Raw genomic sequence first — 23,177 nt, forward strand, 5'->3', positions numbered from 1 at the left:
GTCACATAACGCAATGTGACCCTAGCCTAAGTCTGGTATTAAACCACTTCAAGGGACCTGGTCCTTTATCCCACTTGGATTTAGCTTTCTCACAGTGAGCAGGCTAAATTCAAGTTGGCAGAAGGACCTGGTCCTTTAGCCTGCTAGATCTAGTAGATCATCTTTCGTCGCAATGCGTCGGGCCAACGTACCGACGGACGTTGTGAAAGTTTTGCACGACGTGGGCAGTGGATACAGTTTTTCGACGCATCCGCTGCCCATTCTGCAGTCTGGGGAGGAGGGGGCGGAGTTTCGGCCGCGCATGCGCGGTCGAAAATGGCGGACACGATGTACAAAAACACGTTACATTGAACATTTTTTTGTGACGACGGTCCGCCAAAACACGACGGATCCGTAGCACGACGGACGCGACGTGTGGCAATCCGTTGCGATCCGTCGCTAATACAAGTTTATGGTAAAAAAAACGCATCCTGCGAGAACATTTGCAGGATCCGTTTTTGCCCAAAATGACGGATTGCGACGGATTGCAAGAAAAGGAAGTGAGAAAGAGGCCTTAGCCGAATGGGATTTAGCTTTCTCACAGAGAGCAGGCTAAATTCAAGCTGGCAGAAGGACCTGGTCCTTTAGCCTCCTATAGTATTAAAACACTCACAGGCACCTGGTCCTTTAGCCAACTGGGATTTAGTTTTCTCACAGAGACCAGGATAAATCCAAGTTGAAAGAAGGACCTGGTCCTTTAGCCTGCTAGGTCTAGTATTAAAACACTCACACACTCACAGGGACCTGGTCCTTTAGCCGACCGTGATTTAGCTTTCTCACAGAGAGCAGGCTAAATTCAAGCTGGCAGAAGGACCTGGTCCTTTAACCTACTAGATCTAGTATTAAAACACTCACAGGGACCTGGTCCTTTAGCCAACTGGGATTTAGCTTTCTCACAGAGAGCAGGCTAAATCCAAGTTGGCAGAAGGACCTGGTCCCTTAGCCTGCTAGATTTAGTGTTAAAACACTCACAGGGACCTGGTCCTTTAGCCGACCAGGATTTAGCTTTCTCACAGAGAGCAGGCTAAATTCAAGTTGGCAGAAGGACCTGGTCCTTTAACCTACTAGATCTAGTATTAAAACACTCACAGGGACCTGGTCCTTTAGCCAACTGGGATTTAGCTTTCTCACAGAGAGCAAGCTAAATCCAAGTTGGCAGAAGGACCTGGTCCTTTAACCTACTAGATCTAGTATTAAAACACTCACAGGGACCTGGTCCTTTAGCCAACTGGGATTTAGCTTTCTCACAGAGAGCAGGCTAAATCCAATTTGGCAGAAGGACCTGGTCCCTTAGCCTGCTAGATCTAGTGTTAAAACACTCACAGGGACCTGGTCCTTTAGCCGACCGGGATTTAGCTTTCTCACAGAGAGCAGGCTAAATCCAAGTCGGCAGAAGGACCTGGTCCATTTGGCCAATAGTTATAGAATTGACCCCTTCACAACGCATGATGTAGTTGCATCATATATCATAAAAATATATAAAAAAAAATATCACTTTTGCTCCATTTAAAAAAAAAAAAAAATTGGAAATTTGGAATTGACGTGTTCAGAAAGGTCTAACCAATCAAAATGTAAAATAATCTGATCAGTAAACGGCACAAAGAGAAAAAAACTCGAAACGCCATAATGACTTTTTTTTGGTTGCCGCAACATTGCAATAAAATAAGAGGTGATCAAAACATGGTATCCGCGCCAAAATGGTATCAATAAGAACGTCCCGCCAAAATAAAAAAAAATCCCAAAGGCGATGTGGATGGAAAAATAAGTTATGGGCAGGAAAAAAAATATTAAAAAAATGAAAATCGCCAGAGAGTTAAATCACTCCTAGGTGCATGCATGGAAAAAAATCTGTGGTTGTGTGATCTACAAGTTACGTCATATATCATAAAAATATAAGAAAAAAAAATATCGCTTTTGCTCCATTAAAAAAAAATAAATAAATTGGGACTTGATGTGTTCAGAAAGGTCTGACCAATCAAAATATAAAATAATCTGATTGGTAAACGGCATAACGAGAAGTAAACTCGAAACGCCATAATTACGTTTTTTTTTGTCGCTGCAAACATTGCAATAAAATGAAATAAGAGGTGATCAAAACATGGTATCCGCGCCAAAATGGTATCAATAATAACGTCCCGCCAAAATAAAAAAAAAATCCCAACGGCGATGTGGATGGAAAAATAAGTTATGGGAAGGAAAAAAAATGTTAAAAAACGGAAAATCGCCCGAGGGTTAAAACACTCCGAGGTGCATGCATGGAAAAAATCTGTGGTTGTGTAATCTACAAAAATGATCACCAGAAAATAAAACGGGGCGCGGATGAGATTGGCGCAGAATATTGTACACACTGGGATTAAGGGGAAAATTCTTCCGTGTAATTGTCACATATAAATAAATGTGTGATCAGATGTCATATCTAGTCTGCTGCTCAAAAAAATCACATGACAGTATTGATATCTATCTATATACAGTAAGTCCTTCTATCTACTGGGATTCAGCATTCTTATATAGAGCAGGATAAAACCAAGTCGGCTAAGCAGGGGTCCCCAACTCCAGTCCTCAAGGCCCACCAACAGGTCATGTTTTCAGGATTTCCTTTGCATTGCACAGGTGATGCAATTATTACCTGGACAAGACTAAGGAAATCCTGAAAACATGACATGTTGGTGGGCCTTGAGGACTGGAGTTGGGGACCCCTGGGCTAAAGGACCTGGTCCCTCTGCAACTAGGAAATAGCCGACTCTGTGTGAGAAAGCGAAATCCCAGTGCACAGAAGGACCTGGTCCCTTAGCCGACCGGGATTTAGCCACAACCGTGGGGGGACCTCCTGCACACTCTCTGTCACCGCTGCAGCTACCAACCAATCACGGCTCTTGTTCTACTAAACGTCCCAGACGCGTTTAAGAGCGACGCGGTGATTGGTGGAACCCAATTGACAGTTAGTAGCTTGTCGCTGGCAGCGGTCGAAATGTCCGCTGTTTCCATGGCAGCGCTGTACTTCCGCTCTCTGGTATCCGGCCGTTACCTCCTCACTACAGCTGCTGCTGACAGCGCCAACTTTAAAGGTGGGTGACGTCGCTGGGCCCGGTGTACACGGGCAGTACGGAGTGAGCGGTGTACACGGGCAGTACGGAGTGAGCGGTGTACACGGGCAGTACGGAGTGATCGCTGTACACGGGCAGTACGGAGTGATCGCTGTACACGGGCAGTACGGAGTGATCGGTGCACACGGGCAGTACGGAGTGAGCGGTGTACACGGGCAGTACGGAGTGATCGGTGCACACGGGCAGTACGGAGTGATCGGTGCACGCGGGCAGTACGGAGTGATCGGTGCACGCGGGCAGTACGGAGTGAGCGGTGTACACGGGCAGTACGGAGTGAGCGGTGCACACGGGCAGTACGGAGTGATCGGTGCACACGGGCAGTACGGAGTGATCGGTGCACACGGGCAGTACGGAGTGATCGGTGCACACGGGCAGTACGGAGTGATCGGTGCACACGGGCAGTACGGAGTGATCGGTGCACACGGGCAGTACGGAGTGATCGGTGCACACGGGCAGTACGGAGTGAGCGGTGCACACGGGCAGTACGGAGTGAGCGGTGCACACGGGCAGTACGGAGTGAGCGGTGCACACGGGCAGTACGGAGTGATCGGTGCACACGGGCAGTACGGAGTGATCGGTGCACACGGGCAGTACGGAGTGATCGGTGCACACGGGCAGTACGGAGTGATCGGTGCACACGGGCAGTACGGAGTGAGCGGTGCACACGGGCAGTACGGAGTGATCGGTGCACACGGGCAGTACGGAGTGAGCGGTGCACACGGGCAGTACGGAGTGAGCGGTGCACACGGGCAGTACGGAGTGATCGGTGCACACGGGCAGTACGGAGTGATCGGTGCACACGGGCAGTACGGAGTGATCGGTGCACACGGGCAGTACGGAGTGATCGGTGCACACGGGCAGTACGGAGTGAGCGGTGCACACGGGCAGTACGGAGTGAGCGGTGCACACGGGCAGTACGGAGTGAGCGGTGCCCGGTGTGTACACAGGTAGTACGGAGTGAGCGGTGCCCGGTGTGTAGACAGGCAGTACGGAGTGAGCACTGTACACAGGCAGTACGGAGTGAGCAGTGCCCGGTGTGTACGCAGGCAGTACGGAGTGAGTGCCGCACGGTGTGTGTGTACGCAGGCAGTACGGAGTGAGTGGCGCACGGTGTGTACGCAGGCAGTACGGAGTGAGCGGCGCCCGCTGTGTACGCAGGCAGTACGGAGTGAGCGGCGCCCGCTGTGTACGCAGGCAGTACGGAGTGAGCTGTGCCCGCTGTGTACGCAGGCAGTACGGAGTGAGAGGTTCCCTATGTGTACACAGGTAGTACGGAGTAAGCGGTGCTCCGTATGTACACAGGCAGTACGGAGTGAGCGCTGTACACAGGCAGTACGGAGTGAGCTGTGCCCGGTGTGTACACAGGCAGTACGGAGTGAGCTGTGCCCGGTGTGTACACAGGCAGTACGGAGTGAGCGGTTCTCGGTGTGTACACAGGCAGTACGGAGTGAGTGCCGCACGGTGTGTGTACACGCAGGCAGTACGGAGTGAGTGGCGCACGGTGTGTACGCAGGCAGTACGGAGTGAGTGGCGCCCGGTGTGTACGCAGGCAGTACGGAGTGAGTGGCGCCCGGTGTGTACGCAGGCAGTACGGAGTGAGTGGCGCCCGTTGTCTACACAGGCAGTACGGAGTGAGCGGCGCCTGGTGTGTGCACAGGTAGTACGGAGTTAGCGGTGCCCGGTGTCTACACAGGCAGTACGGAGTGAGCGGGGCCCGGTGTGTGCACAGGCAGTACGGAGTGAGCGGTGTACACAGGCAGTACGGAGTGAGCGGGGGCCGGTGTGTGTACAGGCAGTATGGAGTGCCCGGTGTCTACACAGGCAGTACGGAGTGAGCGGTGTACACAGGCAGTACGGAGTGAGTGGTGCCCGGTGTGTACACGGGTACTACGAAGTGAGCGATGCCCTGTGTGTACACCGGTGGTACGGAGTGAGCGGTGCCCGGTGTGTACACAGATAGTACGGAGTGAGCGGTGCCTGATGTGTACACGGGGTGGTACGGAGTGAGCGGTGCCTGATGTGTACACGGGTGGTACGGAGTGAGCGGTGCCTGATGTGTACACGGGTGGTACGGAGTGAGCGGTGCCTGATGTGTACACGGGTGGTACGGAGTGAGCGGTGCCTGATGTGTACACGGGTGGTACGGAGTGAGCGGTGCCTGATGTGTACACGGGTGGTACGGAGTGAGCGGCGCCTGATGTGTACACGGGTGGTACGGAGTGAGCGGCGCCTGATGTGTACACGGGTGGTACGGAGTGAGCGGCGCCTGATGTGTACACGGGTGGTACGGAGTGAGCGGCGCCTGATGTGTACACGGGCGGTACAGTGCCCGGTGTGTACACTGGTATATTTATGTGTGTGTGTGTGTATACATATATACATATACTAGCTGTTTCCAGCCAGCTAACGCTCGGCATGCTCATTGCTATCTAATTAACGCTGCTTGTGATTAAACTAAAAGTAAATAATGACAACATTCAATAGCGCTTACGCAGGTGGTAAATTAACGTAAAATGAAGTTAATAACAATAATAATCATTAAAAATCTGAAAAATACTAATATTGTTGTTGTCGATCAGCTACTGCATCGTTGTCCGGATTTTCCTGCGGCCTGTGAGATGGACCTGGCGACTCTTCTTGGCTCATTTTGTTTGGGAGAATGCGTATGCAATTAAATGTACGTTTACCTTGGCTGAAGTGGTTGAATTACATAGAAAGGAAGTGCTGCGTGTGGTAATGTGGGGGGTGGAGCCTCGTGTGGTAATGTGGGGGGACAGAGCCTCGTGTGGTAATGTGGGGGGACAGCCTCGTGTGGTAATGTGTGCGGATGTGGGGGACGCAGCCTCATGTGGTAATGTGTGGGGACTGAGCCTCGTGTGGTAATGTAGTGGGGAGCGGGATTATGTGTGGTGGGGGGGCGGGATTATGTGTGGTGATGTGGGGGGGCGGGATTATGTGTGGTGATGTGGGGGGGCGGGATTGTGTGTGGTGTGGGGGTGGGGTTATGTGTGGTGGGGGGCGGGATTATGTGTGGTGATGTGTTGGGGGGGAAGGATTATGTGTGGTGGGGGCGGGATTGTGTGTGGTAATAGGGTGGGGGCGGGATTGTGTGTGGTAATGGGGTGGGGGCAGAATTATGTGTGGTGATGTGTTGGGGGGCAGAACTACTGTGCAGGGGGCGGGATTAGCGAGTAATCACGATGCCTCACATATATATATATATATATATATATATATATATATATATATATATATATATATATATATATATATATATATATATATATATATATATCAGTAAATTTGCTGAAATAAAATCTTTTCACCCGGTGAATCCTCCACTGCTGCAGCAGTGCCTGTCTTTCTAAGGTCCGCAGTCATGATGTCCTTCTGTTAATCACTGGCCTCAGCGGTCACACCTGATCGTGCTACTATCACCACAGAGGCCAGTGAATGACAGTAACGTGCAGGTGACCTTTATAAGTTATTTTGTTTTATTGCATCTTATTCCAACAATTTTTTTTCTTTTTTTTTTTGTTATAATTTTGGACAAGCCCTTTCCCCCCCTTTTTTTTTTTTTTTAATTAAAATATACAGCCCTCAACATTGAAATTGTAACACCAAGAAGGAAAACTCACGGCATTATGGAAATCACAAGATAGACATTTTACTGACCTGCAAATTATGAAAAATGGAAACAAAAGTTACAAAACATCTTAATTTATTCTTTATGGAGTATGAACGCCATGTGCAGAAATCCCAGCACTTACACGCCTTGGCTGCTGTCAATGAGGTTATTAATGGTTGCCTGAGCAATGCTCTGCCACGCTGAATGCACAAAATCATCAAGATCTGCTGCTGGCAGCTCCTGTGTAGATGCCAACCAATCATGCCGTATATGTGCTCAATGGGAGACAAGTCCGGAGATGCTGGAGGCCATGGTAGAACTGGCATTAGTGCCAGTGACGTGACCTGCTGTGGCTGACAAATGGCTCCTGAGACACTCTGCGAAATGGCTGTACAACTGGTTCCACAACCAAATCAATGTAATTTCTTCGTTTGCCTAGTCTAGAGGGGTCAAGCTACAGTTTAGTTTTCCATGCCATGCCATACCATAATACCTGAAGTAGGGCCAGTGTCACCTTCCCGCTATTATTGTGTCTTGAGACAAAAGTGGGACTCGTCGCTGAAGTGGATAGACCTCCAATCCAGCCTATATTGCCATCTTGCGCTGAACCGTAGCCTTAGGCTGGAGTCACACTAGCGAGTTTTACGGACTTATGAGTGCAGAAAATACGTCCGTAAAACACGCCTAACAAACGTCCCAATTGTTCTCTATGCCCCTGCTCCTATCTGCCGTATTTTACTGATCAGTACTGTACGGCTTTCTACGGCCGTAGAAAATCGCAGCATGCTGCGTTTGTCACCGTATTGCGCAAAAAAAAGCCAATGAAAGTCTATGGAGGCCCCAAAAATACGGATTACACACGGACCAGCAGTGTGACTTGCGAGAAATACGCAGCGGTGTTAGAGAGAAAAGCCGGCAATTCAGTGCGGTGTACAGTAAAATCACACTGACAGCTTACATTAGAATAGGTAGAATAAATGTGTACACATAGATTAGGTATATATAACTTTCCTAGAAAGCTCCCAGGCTCGAGTTCATAGGACAACCAGCAGAGGGCGCCTCTTATGAACTCGAGCCTGGGAGCTTTCTAGGAAAGTTCCCACGATCTAGGGACAACCAGCAGAGGGCGCCTCACCGCAAATGAAGGTAAATATAGGTCATTGACCTACTTTACTTTCATTCTCCGGGGTTTTGCAGCAAGGAGCAGTGCTGCATTAGCAGAGCTCCTTGCTGCAAAATATTTTAACCCCTTCAGATGGATTTACATCGCGGGACTTTACAGATCTTCGGAAGGTATGTATATTGTTGGTTTTTTTTTTTTTTTTTTTGTTACAGATCGAAGGTCTTCAGTGAGTGGATTGAGCGTAGAATAAAATATTACAACAACCTTTGTGATTTTTTTTTTCATTAAAATACTTTTTAATAATGTGTTTGTGTATTTTTTTAACCCTTTACTACTATTGGATTAATAATGGATAGGTGTCATAATTGATGCCTCTCCATTATTAATTTGGCTTAATGTCACCTTACAATAGCAAGGTGGCATTAACCCTTCATTACCCCATATCCCACCGCTACACGGGAATGGGAAGAGAGTGGCCAAGTGCCAGAATAGGCGCATCTTCCAGATGTGCCTTTTCTGGGGTGGCTGGGGGCAGATGTTTTTAGCCGGGGGGGGGCAATAACCATGGACCCTCTCCAGGCTATTAATATCTGCCCTCAGTCACTGGCTTTACTACTCTGGCGGAGAAAATTGCGCGGGAGCAATTTTTTCCGCCATTTAACCCTTTAATAGCTAGAGCGGCCAAATTTTGCACATACACACTACTAACATTAATAGTGTGGAATATGCAAAAAAAAAGTTGATATGAGATGGTTTACTGTATGTATATATGTGTATATATATATATATATATATATATATATATATATATATATATATATATATATACAGTATATTTAGACAGTATATATGGTTTTTTTTTTGTTTTGTTTTTTACACATGGATCCCTTGTATAGCCTACGGTGGAGCTACGGACCACTATTTTGGGGACTTTTCAGCGTATTACGGCCATAATATACGGACCATATTGTCTTACGCTGAGTGTGACTCCAGCCTTAGAGAGAAGTGAGGTCAATGGAACGCAGGTAGCTGGTTGTCTGTCTCATAGCTCAATGTTATGTAAATGCCTTCTGATGGTTTGCATAGACAATTTGATGCCTTAGGCTTGGTATGTGATGCCTAATTTCACTTGAAGTACAGAATGGATTAATCATGGAACCAGTGGTACGACCATTCTCCAAAGTGTCTCGGGAAACATTTTTTTAACACGACATGCCAGGCTTCATGTTGCTCGTGCTGCTGTGAACAGCCTGCATGCCTTAAACGAGCCACCACGGCCTGCAGGGTCTCCAGACTTGTCATCCATCGAGCACACCTGGTACGTTATTGGTTGGCAATTGCAAAGGCAGCTGCCAGTAGTGAATCTTGATGATTTGTCCAAATACATTCACCGTGGCAGAACATTTCTCAGACAACCAGTAATAATCTCAATGATAGCAGCCAAGGCATGTAAGTATCTTTATGCGGCTCTCATACTTGATATTGAATAAAATGAGATGTTTTTAAAATGTTGGTCCTGAGTCATCAAAGCTTTTATGCTAGAAAACTGGTGTAAAAAGCTTTTAAAGGGCCACTGTCACCCCCCTCCAGCCACCGTGTGCAGCAGTAATGCTGGATTCTAACAAGGTGGCTCTTTTAGTTTTGTGTTCATGTATTACTAAAATAAACTTTTCAAAAATACCTGTCTTTGTCCACGGAGGCGGGTCTGAAGCCTCCTGTGTAGCGCCCAACTGCCGTCACTCATCTCTTCTGGGGCGCTGGTCGCCGCCCCCTGCGCGCTGTTCTTCTTAAATCCGACGCCTGCGCTGTGCGTGCCTGCCTGGGGCAGGCGCAGTGTTCATTGGCTGTCCTAGCTCAGATGCCGGGTTCCTGACGACGCCTGTGCGGTCAGTGCGGCCACCGTTACTGAATCCGCGCCCCGCACTGTGTTATGCATTATGCACAGTGCCGGGCTGGGATTCCTGGGCATGCACACTGCACTTGTCAGATGCTCCCCCAGGTTCCCCGCCTTCCAGCGTCGGTCTGTGCAGGAATCTGCCCAGGAATCCCAGCCCCGCACTGTGCATAATGCATAACACAGTGCGGGGCGGGGATTCAGTAACAGGGTGGCCGCACAGTCACAGTCAGTAACCCGGCATCTGAGCTATGACGGCCATTGAACACTGCGCCTGCCCCAGACAGGCACGCACAGCGCAGGCGCCGGATTTAAGAAGAACAGCGCGCTTGGGCGGCGACCATCGCCCCAGAAGAGATGAGTGACGGCAGTTGGGCGCTTCACAGAGGAGGCTTCAGACCCGCCTCCATGGACAAAGATAGGTATTTTTGAAAAGTTTATTTTAGTAATACATGAACACAAAACTAAAAGAGCCACCTTGTTAGAATCCAGCATTACTGCTGCACACGGTGGCTCTTTTAGTTTATAACGGCTGGAGGGGGTGACAGTGGCCCTTTAAAAGCTATAAAAAAAAATTTGCAACTCGAGGTTGTGCAAAATTTTGCCACTTTTGGCTTTTTTCATGTCATTTTCACTCAACAAGACGTGGCAATGCCTGCTCCTCAAACCTATGATGAGCAGTGAAGTTCCTCACGCCAGAAATCATACTCCAGTCTGTCTGGAGTGAGATCCGTGGTGAGGGGCACAAGCCTCTTCTTGCTGTTCGTGCCTGTTAATAAATCTGACGCCCTGCACGCTCCCTCCAGACCGGCGTATATCTTTCCATTTTTTTCTTAATTTGCATATCACTACCATGTCTATGCATCCTGTAATTTCCATAATTCCATGACTTGTCCTTTTTGGTGTTGCAATTTCAATGTTGATGTGTGTAAATATTTTATTACATGTATATTGAAAACGGGTGGAAGTTTAGGATTAGGTTAATTGGCATCCGTAAAATTTTTAAGTTAGGAGCCCATCACCTGGGATTTGTCCTGCCCTCTCTATACCAAGTGATACATTGTGTGCAGCAGAATCTGATGTAGTTGCCTGCTTGGTGCTGGGGCCACTTACACCTATGGCTGTCAGTCTCTGTAGCTTTTTTTTTTTTTTATTTGTTTTGCATGAAAACTGATAGATTTGTCCCCTTGATCTTGCGTACCCTGACGATTTGGCACATTGTCTGATCACAACTGATTTTGATTCTTGATTATATACCTTCACATAAAAAGAAGCATTTCTTGGCTCATGATCTCTGAACCATTCATACCTCCTACATCATCATCATCAGCATAATCGCCTATATCAGAATAGTGTTGTGATGTTTTGTGCAGATGTCTTCAGATGAGGAGAGCACTAGAAGTCCCATCGTTCCAAAAGATTCAGACCATGGCAGCTCAGTGTCTTCAGATTTCCAGGTAACACAAAAGAAAATATTTGTCTCTTAAAAATGAATTTCTAGTGATCTGATCCACAGCACTCTGGACATGTCAGAGACTGCAATAACTAACCCGTTTATAACATACAGAAGTGGTATCTTCCTATCAATTAAAAGAGTTGTGGGGTTGTCAGATGAAGAAATCTGCTTTTTAAAACCCTAATTGGACGGAGATCAAATCGGCACTGCGACACTACTGGGCATGTACATAAAGTGCAGCACAGATTCATCTCTATGACTCCACAGCACTGGTCACTACTGGGCATGTACATAAAGTGCAGCACAGATTCATCTCTATGACTCCACAGCACTGGTCACTACTGAGCATGTACATAAAGTGCAGCACAGATTCATCTCCTCTATGACTCCACAGCACTGGCCACTCCTGAGCATGTACATAAAGTGCAGCACAGATTCATCTCTATGACTCCACAGCACTGGTCACTACTGAGCATGTACATAAAGTGCAGCACAGATTCATCTAAAAACCAAGATCTTTAGATCAGGAAGAGAACAGACATTTATAGGACTTTCCCAAATTCTTATGAAAAAAATTGCAGCACATTCTTCATTGTACTACTGTACCCAATTTATGCTCTATTGTCGGAGTCAGTCCATTTTATACCGGCCCCACCAAAATGGAGACCGACTCGGGCTCCACAGCCCTGGTTCCAATAGGACCCATTAAGGAGACGCATGAGAAGCCATATGTTTATGGGCAAAACTATCATTGCCTACAAATCATACCAAAATATCATAAACCAATGAGGCAAGAACAATTTATATCGCTCAACACATCTACTAACAAGTGATTTCTTTAAATTCATCACACAATGCCACTTTTAATGACACCTGCAGTTTTCATATTACCCAGCCACCTCATGACAAGCGTTTTTAGTACTCAGTAGAGCCCTTCTGGCTGTTATTACCTGCTGCAAATGTGAGGTATAGTCAGACACCAACTACTGGCAGCATTTTAGGGAAATTGTGGACCATTCCTCATGGGCAGTGCCCTTCAGTTCTCTAATATTTTTGGATTTGCCTGCTGCAAGTTTGCCTTCTTAAATCCCATAGAAAACCTTTGTTCAGGTAACTTACAACCAGAACTTTAAAGGGGTTGTTTACTACTTAGACAACACCTTGATCAAAATGTTTGGCCCACATAAAATAATAAAGCCTATACTCGCCTTTCTTGCCGATGCCGTTCCCGCGGTTTCAGGAACTTGCTCTCTCTCGGGCTCTTGTGCAGAGTTGTGACGCCGGTGCCCAATCAGCGCTGGGGTTACTGTCTCCACCTCTGGACAAATCAATCATGAAGAGGAAGTCCTGCCTACAGCTGACTTCCTCTTCCTGCTCAATTTGATAGGAGGCGGGGACAGTGATGCAAGCACTGATTGGACTCTGCTGTCACATGTCATAACAGCACCAGAGCCCCAGGAGAACAAGTGCCCACAGCCTGGGAATGGCACGGGAGGTGAGTATAAGCTTTATTATTTTATGGGAGTCAAGCAAGCGAGGGGTATAACAAGAAGCTGTCCCATGTAGTGGACAACTTTAATCCTTTGTGGACTTTGAGGTATGTTTCGTATCATTGCCCTGTTAGAAAGTCCAATGACCCCAAGCTGAAGCTTCTTCACAGAAGACATGATGTTCTGATACTTGTTTGGATCCATATTGCCCTCTGTACTCCATAGGTTTCCAATGCCAGAGGAAGTAAAGCAGAGCATCACTGAGGCCATGCTTCACTCTAGGTGGAGGATTCTTTTCAGCTTGTGCTACTTCATCCAGATACACCGCTGGTCCTTAGACCCAAAAAGTTCCAGTTTTGACTGAAATCCAACAATTTCTTTGACTTTTTTTATATGGTGATGGCTTCTTTATGTGGCCACAGTGGCTCAGTGGTTAGTATTGCAGCCATGCAGCGCTGGGGTCCTGGGTTCAAATCCCACCAAGGACAACATCTGCAAAGAGTTTGTATGTTCTCTCCGTGTTTGCGTGGGTTTCCTCCGGATCCTTTGGTTTCTTCCCACATTCCAAAGACATACTGATAGGGAATTTAGATTGTGAGCCCCATCAGGGACAGCGATGATGTGTGCAAACTGTAAAGTGCTGCGGAATATGTTAGCGCTGTATAAATAAAAAGATTATATTATTATGTATATCCTCAAACTGAAACCTCCGTGCCTGCTGCCACCAAATCTTGCTGCAGGTCTTTGCAGTCACTTGGGGGATTTTGACAACCTCAGTCTGTTGGCAGCCAGGGATGGCTTCTTCCTTCCAGGTCGTCTGTCCAGTGTTCTTTTAACTTTAAAGTTGCAAACTCAGCTTCTTATTGTATCTCTGGGAACATTCAATGCCTTTGCAATCTCTTCTCCTAAAAAGGTTGTCCACTCTTGAGTAAATTTTGGCAAGCTGACCAAAGATACAACGTCTTGTCGGCACATGAATGTAAGTACAGTATGCAAATCCCATACTTGCGGTCATGTGACGATCCCTAGAACCGGTAAGCAGAGCCAATCCCAACAGTGTGCACCTTACACAGCATTAGGATTTGGCAAGCTGTACAGCCTGCCAAAACTTTACTCAAGAGTGGTCGACCTCAAACCTTTGGACTGCTGTTTTGTCTTAGCCATATTTCCAATGTATAGTCAAATGTCGGAGTCAGTCAAACTCGTACAAAGGACAGATTCAACTGTTTTTGCTATTTTTTTTCTTACTCATTCCTGGAAACAACCTGAATCAAAATCCCGAAGACTGAGAATTAGCCACATACATGTGGTCACTCTTCTTTAGGCTGACTTTGCATACCTGCATTTGACAACCACAATTTCTGGACCAACTATAAATCACTCATCGACCTCCGAGCCCCTTAGGCTTATGAGGTTATTGGGTCAGGTCGGGAGACCCGCGGTCGGGCCAGAAATCGTTGTCTGTGGTGCCGGCCTCCGTGAGTATACCTAATGTATTGCTCTTCCTAGAGGTATGGGATGCTTTCATTGTATGAAGGGCACAATACCCTGTGTAGATTGGGGCAGTGTCAGCTGAGGATGGGGAATTAATAAAGCTTTATTGTACTTCTGGAGGCTTGGAAGAGACATGATAGTATACACATCACTCGCAGATAAAGGAATGAATGCATCTCCCATACCTTTCCCTGGTCTCTCAAGGAGGAGACTCTAACCCCTCTCTTTCTGATGATGCTAACAATAAATCACGCACCCGACCGTACTACTGTGTTTCTGTTATCATTTGGCTATCTCTACTGGCTTCGGCGTAAACGAGTGCTCCTATGTTCTCTATGAGAGAACCGCTGCCAGATTCGTTTGGCAGTGGCTTATCTCCTTGGGAATAAAAGGATCAAATGTTTGAATTCAATAGGCCAGATACTTCTCTTCCCCCCATAGATGACGCCAAGAGGCCCCACATACACTGTCAGCCAATCACGCTGATTTTGGTGGTTTGGATGGCTTTCGTCTGATGTGCATGGCCTTAAAGGAAACCTCTCATATGGAAAAAACCTGCAGATATGGCGTTAATCTGCAGTTTTATAGCTTTCTAAACCTAACTGGCACCCACACTGAGAGCCCCGCTGCCAGAAGGAAATTAACTTTATTCCTCCCAGCAGTATTCAGGTTTCAGTCAAAGTAGCCATGCCCCCGACACTGACTGACAGCTGGCCTTAATGCTAAGCGAGCTGTCAGTCAGTGCAAGTGGCGCGGTTACAGCCCCCGCTCTCTATGCACATAGCAGTAAGTAAACCGGTGCCACCCCTTCCAGTTCATTTCGTTCTGGCAGCGGGGCTCTAAGTGTGGGCGTCGGGCAGCTTCAGGACGCCATTAACCTGCAGATTAACCCCATATATCCAGGTTAATAGCATTTTTTTTCATGTGACATTTTCCCTTTACCACAAGGCGGAAGGGATCTCTATGGAAGCTGCTTCAACTGCAGGATCATTTTTTTTCTTTATGCACGAAACACATTTTTTTTTCCAGCAAAAGCTTAAAAAAAAAAATACAAATCCGAAATCAATGCTTTGAACGTAACATCACTTAAGGTAAAATGTTCTGAAATTTATAATATAGTAAAGACGTTCACTAGCGCATATCAGCCTTCTCGGAGCCTTGTACTGTCTTCTGTACTCACACCTGCTCCTTCACAGATTGTGTGACACAAATGTTTACTGTGACATAAGTCGTGTGTTAACGCTGCACATCCTAGCCATTTACTTTTAGATAGTTGGCGTTGGGTCAGGCCTAGAGCCACAAACTTAAAGGGAATCTGTCACCAGGTTTTTTGTTATTATTATTTATTTATATAGCACCATTGATTCCGTGGTGCTGTAGACGAGAAGGGGTTACATACAAATTACAGATAACACTTAGGCTGTGCGCCCTCGTTGCGTTTTTTTAAGCGTTTCCGCCGCCTTTTTCCACTGCGGAAACACTTAAAAAAAACGCTAACAAAATGTATCCCATGAATTTTAATTGCATTCCGCAGTTGCTGTGCCCATGCTGCGTATTTTTCCGCAGGGGAATCGCATAGTGGTAAAATACGCACCATGTTCATTATTTTGCGGAATCGCGGCCATAGACTTGTATTGGAACGCTTGAAATCCGCAAATATTAAAAATGTTTGCGGATTTCAAGCGCATTTGCTGCGGTTTTGTAAATCAAAACCGCAGCAAATAGGAAGTGACATCATGGGCATCATATAATCCAGGAAGACGAGAATCTCAGATCATTCCCGTCTTCCTGGATGATGGCTTGTTTGATCTATGTCTGTGTGTGTGTTGTATTAGCGGTGTATGTGTGTAAAGCTAGACATCGGCCAATGAGACTACTACTCCCATCGGCCTGTGTCTGTTCCCCTTTAGGCTAGTTTCACATTTGCATTAGAATCCGCAGCGTTTAATCCGCATCCGCAAGTGCTGGAAAAAACGCATATAAACGCGGCGTTTTTTAGACGCATGCGGGAACACATGCGGTTTAAAAAACGCCGCACTTGTACGCGTTTATATACGTTTTTTTCTGCATTTGCGTTTTTGGTGCGCATGGTGACAAATTTTACAGGAGAAAAATCTAGATAACCAGACACCGCCAATGTGACTACAGAGGGCGTGTATTTTGGGATCTCTATATATATCTATCTTCAGATTTTGCTCCTGTATGCTGTGTCATAATGGATCTTCGCATGGAGAGCTTTTATTTCTACCTGGATTTAAGCATCAAGCTGTTTCTTGCCTGTGCGTTTGCTTGGGAACAAGACAGAAATCGCGAAAGATGGAGAAGGAGACATCGTAGGCGTTTTTGGAGACACCCCATTATCGAACTACGTGAGAGCCGTGGAGCCTATCACACGCTATATGGCGAGCTTAAAGGGCCACTGTCACCCCCTCCAGCCGTTATAAACTAAAAGAGCCACCTTGTGCAGCAGTAATGCTGCATTCTAACAAGGTGGCTCTTTTAGTTTTTGGTGCATGTATTCCCAAAATAAAGCGTTTTATTACTTCTCCAAAATACCTGTCTTTCGCCAGGGAGGCAGGTCCTCACCCCCCTGCTTGAAACGCCACACTGCCGTCACTCAAATCTTCAGGGGCGCCGCCCCCTCCGCGCTGTTTTCGCACGAAATCCGGCGCCTGCGCTGTGTACTATTGTTTGGCCGCCCTGCCTATGAATCCCAGCCCCGCACTGTGCATAACGCATAACACACTGCGGGCCTGGGATTCCCAAGGTGGGTGGCCGCACTGTCCGCACATGCGCAGTCTGCAAGCCTGGCTGTGACGTCAGATGGCCAGAGCTCTCTGCGCCTGCCCCACACAGTAGTACACAGCGCAGGCGAAAACAGCGCGGAGGGGGCGGCGCCCGGAGCCCCTGAATATGTGAGTGACGGCAGTGTGGCGTTTCAAGCAGGGGGGTGAGGACCTGCCTCCCTGGCGAAAGACAGGTATTTTGGAGAAGTAATAAAACGCTTTATTTTGGGAATACATGCACCAAAAACTAAAAGAGCCACCTTGTTAGAATGCAGCATTACTGCTGCACAAGGTGGCTCTTTTAGTTTATAACGGCTGGAGGGGATGACAGTGGCCCTTTACTGCCAACCCGGAGAAATTCCATGAATATACAAGGATGTCGCAAGACTCGTTCCGGGAGCCATACGGAGACAGGACACCCAGCTCCGTAGAGCGATACCACCCAAGGAACGTTTGCTGGTTACATTAAGGTACGTTCTAAATCTAAACCAATGACAGTCCAAATTTTCGGTTTTCTGACATGTATTTTTTGTGTATTTTCCTTTCTGTTTTTAGCGTAACCACACCATAAATAGAATAGAGTGTAATATTTTTTTTTTATTATTTTCTTCCAGATTTCTGGCAATCGGCGAGAGTTTATCATCCCTCCACTTCCAATACCGGCTTGGAATATCCACCCTGTCCGGAATAGTTGCGGACACCTGCCGGGCTTTGTGGAATGTACTCCGGGATAAGTTTATATACCCCTACCCACCTTGGACATGTGGCTTGAAATTGCGGAAAAATTCTGGAGTGTGTGTGATTTCCCAAACTGTTTGGGAGCGGTTGATGGAAAGCACATTCGCATTATCAAACCAGCCAGAACAGGATCGGAGTACTTCAGTTACAAAAAATATTTTTCTGTTGTGCTCATGGCAATTGCCGATGCGGACTGACGCTTCATCGCCGTGGACATTGGAGCTTTTGGCCGTGGCAACGATTCACAGACTTTTAAGAACTCTGATATGGGCCGCCGTGTGTATGGCAAAAATTTTAATTTTCCACGGCCACAACCGCTCCGCAACAATCAAGGTACAACGATGCCATTTGTTATGGTTGGGGTTGAGGCCTTTCAGATGTGTGAAAACCTACTGAAGCCATATTCCAGTCGGAACTTGTACCACACTAGAAGGATCTTTAACTACAGACTGACCAGGGCCCGAAGAACAGTAGAGTGTACCTTTGGCATTCTAGTCTCAAAATGGCGCATCCTTGCATCAGCAATTAATCTAAAAATGGAGACAGTCGACGAGGTGGTCAAAACCTGTGTGGTTCTGCACAATTACATAATGGCTAAGGAGCGACCCAACATTGAACTGGATGAACCTGTTGCACACCCACTGCCCGATTACCATCATCACCCGCTGTGGTCAACTGCTGAAGTTGATCACACGCGGGACCAATTTGCCGCCTTTTTTGATTCTGATATTGGACGTGTGTCATGGCAGGACAATGTTGTGTAAATGTCCTGTTGTAATTTTATCTGTACCAGTAATTTTCTTAAATGTTAATAATATTTCTCATTAATAAACTTTATTTTTGGTTGTGTTGACCGTGTCTCCGATGTATTTCCTCTACAAACCAAGGCTGTCCTAAAACTAGCAGTATTTGGTCTGTATTTAATATCAGTGTTTATAATCCAAAACCTGGAGTGGGTGATAAAGGCAGAGGTGCTAGTTATTATGTTAATATCAAAATTTACCTCTAATTGTTTAACTCCTTGTTTTGGCTTACAAATACTGATCTAAAACACTGACCACATACTGCTAGTGTGACGGCAGCCATGTTGCTTTAAGCTTGGTGACGTCATTGCGTCCTGATTCTGTTCTGCAGTATCCATTGGACACAGACTGAAGAGACAATGACTGTCACATTAACGAGATCTATACTCATCAAGTCAGGTGTCAGAAATAATGAATTCATGATGCACATATAACAGCCTCATGAACTCCCTATTTCTGACACCTGTGCAGGTGAGCATAGATATGCCATGTGTGACCACCATCGTCCCTTCACTTTGTGTGTAATAGATTATGTACACAGAAGAGAAAATGGAGGTTATCATACAAGGCAGTTCTCTACTCACCAGGTCAGGTGTCCTAACTAATGAGTTTTTTGACACCTGACCTGTTGAGTTTAGTTCTGCATTGTATTTCCGCCATTTTCTCTTCAGACTGCAACACTAGTCACAGACTAAGCAGAATGAAGAGATTATGGAGATAATACATGAATTAATTTTTTGGCCCACCTCATATCTCTATACCAAAGACACACAAAGCTGTAGTCTTTTATTTGCTAACTACTGAAGATATGATGTGGCCAAAAAATAAAGTGTGTGGTGAAGTTTATTATTTGGCGCACGGTGTGTGTTGCCGGCGGCGAAAGACACAATAAACCAAACATAATTGGGGCAGAAAAAATTGTTTTTATTTTTTAACAACAAAAATATTTCTTTAACTGCGCCGGCTTGGGGTAGAGTGATGTAAACGGGGGGTGTGAAGCACTGAGGCCTGGCTAACCATGGACGATGCAGAGGTGGCAGGAGAAGGGGCAATGAAACTAGTGGGGTCTGGTAGTTCGGGGATGGGGCTTGACACATGAGAGGCTTGAGACGCACTGGAAGGATTAGACAAACCTGACATTACAGACACACTGGGAGGTGAAGGGGAGGAATACTAAGAGTCCGCTGTTTTTTTGTTTGTTTTTTGTGATTGCCGGGTTTTGGGAAGCCTCGGTGGGCTCATATGTCTTTGCATGGTCGTGGTGGGTGACCTGTCAGGGTCCGGCTGCACTGTGTCAGAGTCCATAGTGCTCGTAGAGCGTGCAGCCATGCCAGAGTCCATAGTGCTCGTAGAGCGTGCAGCCATGCCAGAGTCCATAGTGCTCATAGAGCGTGAAGCCATGCCAGAGTCCATAATGCTCGTAGAGCGTGCAGCCATGCCAGAGTCCATAGTGCTCGTAGAGCGTGCAGCCATGCCAGAGTCCATAGTGCTCGTAGAGCGTGCAGCCATGCCAGAGTCCATAGTGCTCGTAGAGCGTGCAGCCATGCCAGAGTCCATAGCGCTCGTAGAGCGGAAGGCCATGCCAGGGTCCTGCTGCATCGTGGTGGTGGCGGTACGGAAGGCCATGCCAGGGTCTTGCTGCATCGTGGTGGCGGTACGGAAGGCCATGCCAGGGTCCTGCTGCATCGTGGTGGTGGCGGTACGGAAGGCCATGCCAGGGTCCTGCTGCATCGTGGCGGTACGGAAGGCCATGCCAGGGTCCTGCTGCATCGTGGTGGTGGCGGTACGGAAGGCCATGCCAGGGTCCTGCTGCATCATGGTGGTGGCGGTACGGAAGGCCATGCTAGGGTTCTGCTTCATCGTGGTGTCAGTGAAGGAGGTCCAAGCAGGAGCAGCGGTTGTCATGGTGGTGACGGTGGGCTGTCCAACAGCACTCTGCATGGTGGTGGGGCTGTCCAACAGCACTCGGCATGGTGGTGGTGCTGTCCAACAGCACTCGGCATGGTGGTGGTGCTGTACTGGTGTCCGGCAGTGCTAGGAATAGAGGTGGCCGTGCAGTGGTATGCAGCAGAGGTCGGTATTGAGGTTAATCATGACAGTGAAGGCACAGGTGGATATGCCGCCACTGTCTGCTGAAAATACCGACTCTGCTGCATAGCCTGCACGTAAGCAGCATTGCAGGCCTGCATGACACTCAGCTAGAAATCGGGAGTAAGGTGTTCCGACATGCCCTGCTCAATTTGGTTAAAAAAATGATGTGCTGGCCTCTGGAGGTCGGCTTTTACTTGGTCAAGGCTTTTGGTGACCTCCTGGATACGTGTATTCATGTGGCTAAGTGAAATATCCATTCAGTCACCCAAAGCCTTGAGTCCTTCGTGAAAAACCGAGTTCAAGTGCAAAAACTCAGGCATGAGGGACCTGTCCGATGCCCTCTGCCGCTGCCGGGAGGAGCCCATAAAAAAGGGGCAGAGGACTGGGAAAGGGGAAGACTTGATGGACCAGCTTCCTGGTCTCCAGTTAGTGTGGCAGGCCCACTTGCTGCATCGCTGCTGGATGGCTGGGACAGGTCCGTGGCTGTCTGTTGAAGGACCGCTCCAGAACCTGGGCCAACAGTAGTGCTCCATGTGCTGTGAAAAAAGTAAAAAGAAAATTAATACCAAAAAATAACCAGACGCAAAATCCTGTGGAATAGAAACATACAGATTATGGCAATACAATATAACCTAATGCAAGGGAAAAATACTTACGTTCTCTGGGCAAGGACCGGTCTTAAAAATGCCAGAACACGATGGTATTTGTATTTTCTGATCCTTGCTCCTGAACCACTGGGAACACGGCTCTCTTGACGCAGGTCCTTGTTGAAGCGGTCCTTCATCGAACGCCAACGTGTTTTTACTTTGGCCACTGTTAAAAAAAAAAAAAAAAAAAACCTTATGGTCAGAAAATGAACTGTTGACCGTGCTCACACAACTATGTGTGATGAGAGAAACTCCTGAGAGTTTCTTTCATCACACACAGTTGTGTGAGCACGGCCAAGGTCTCGGCTGCTTCACACTGCATTGCAATACTTAACAAATGCAGTTCGGACCCGAGTCGGGGCGTTGTCCCAGCCATCCCACATCGCTATGGCCACCTCATTCCATAGGCGCCGGATCGTTACGTTGTTTGAGTGCAGTGGATCCCGGGTGTCCCACGACGGGACTCGCTCCTGGACCAGGGAGATGAGGAGGTCATTCTCTATTATGTCTTCATCCCGTTCTGGAACCTAAAAATGAAATAAAGACATTAATGTTGGGTCAATTAAGGAAAAGAAAGAAAACAGAGGCTGAGAAATGGCATGAATAGGAAAGTCAAGATACAAAAGGATTCCAGAAGAAAAATGTAAAGAAATAGGAATGTAAAGAAAGGAAGATTCAAGAATACTAAAGTGAGGATACAGTAAACAGTCAGCCTTGTATATGTACACGCTGCTGCCTTGCCACCCGACCTTGACTCCGCTGCTCCTGCCCAGTCTCTGCCGCAGTAGAAGAAGAGCTCTAAAAAAATGAAAAACAAAAATTGTCATATGTGTTTATGTGACAGAGAATACTTACCAATCTGAGGAGGCAAGTACTCTCCTCACTGACATGTTCTAATTCAGAAGGCCCAGGACGTTGCTCCTCATCAGAAGAAGAAGACATTTTGATGCATGCAGAAAGAAAGAAATAGCAGAAATCAGGACATGTAGAGACAAAAAAAAGAAAATAAAGGCATTGGCTAGGATATACTCACATTGTTCAGAGGCTTGGTTGCTCCAAGGTGCTGTGGTCTGTCTGTTCTGCTTGGCTGTATGCTGAGTAGTGACCTGCAAATGTCCACTCCCTCCCTTTATCACCTTGTATGTGGGGGGTGGCTTCTCAGTATCTAGACATGTTTTTCTCTTGTGGAATGCATGCGTTCACGAACGCAAGCCAACGCATGTGCTTGTGAACGCATGCGTTCATATAGACAGCAATGCGTTTTTTTGGCGCATTCCTTGCGCAATCGACCGCATACGTTTCCCGGTGGCAAATTGACGCCTCTAAAAATTACTACATGTTGCATTTCTGCGACAAGCCGCATGCGTCATCAATCGCGGCAAACCGCAAACGATCGCAGACGCATGCGTCCCTAATGTTAAAGATAGGAATACACAACGCATGCGGATATTTGCGGAAGAAACGCTGCAGACACAACCACAAATGTGAGACCGGCCTTAGTGGCAGCAGGATGAGCTCGATGGGAGCAGTATTTCCCATTGACCTGTTCCTGCTGTAAAAAACAAAAAACATTGTTTCTCCTACGCCTCATTGGGGAACACAGACCGCGGGTGTATGCTGCTGCCACTAGGAGGCTGACACTAAGGGATACAAAAAAAGTTAGCTCCTCCTCTGCAGTATACACCCTCCTGCTGGCTCTCAGCTAACCAGTTCTTGCTTAGTGTCTAGGAGGCACACAGACTGGTCTGCCATTCAGACCCCAAAAACTCGTTTTACCTTTACAACGGACGAATGGGGCGATGGATTCTTTCAATGTTCCGATCTCCCCGAACCAATAACAGGCGAGCACGGGAGTTTTACCTCTCCGTATCCCCTCCTGCGACG

At 47.2% G+C, this 23,177-nt stretch overlaps 1 protein-coding gene across 3 annotated transcripts in view; it reads left to right on the forward strand.

The window, feature by feature from the left end:
• The first annotated feature begins 2,978 nt into the window (after positions 1–2,978).
• Positions 2,979–23,177, forward strand: part of POC5 (POC5 centriolar protein) — a 93,338-nt gene continuing 73,139 nt past the window's right edge. Inside the window, exons 1-2 of one of the 3 annotated variants that reach the window (XM_069750164.1) lie at positions 2,979–3,104; positions 11,162–11,245. In XM_069750164.1, coding sequence (XP_069606265.1) covers positions 11,162–11,245 — 84 coding nt within the window. In that variant the 5' untranslated portion in view covers positions 2,979–3,104. Of the gene's footprint in view, positions 3,105–11,161; positions 11,246–23,177 lie in introns of those variants that run through there. The other 2 variants (XM_069750156.1, XM_069750149.1) reach the window with 2 other exon arrangements.

Source organism: Ranitomeya imitator, chromosome 1 (genome assembly GCF_032444005.1).
Source record: "Ranitomeya imitator isolate aRanImi1 chromosome 1, aRanImi1.pri, whole genome shotgun sequence".
NCBI lineage: Eukaryota > Metazoa > Chordata > Amphibia > Anura > Dendrobatidae > Ranitomeya > Ranitomeya imitator.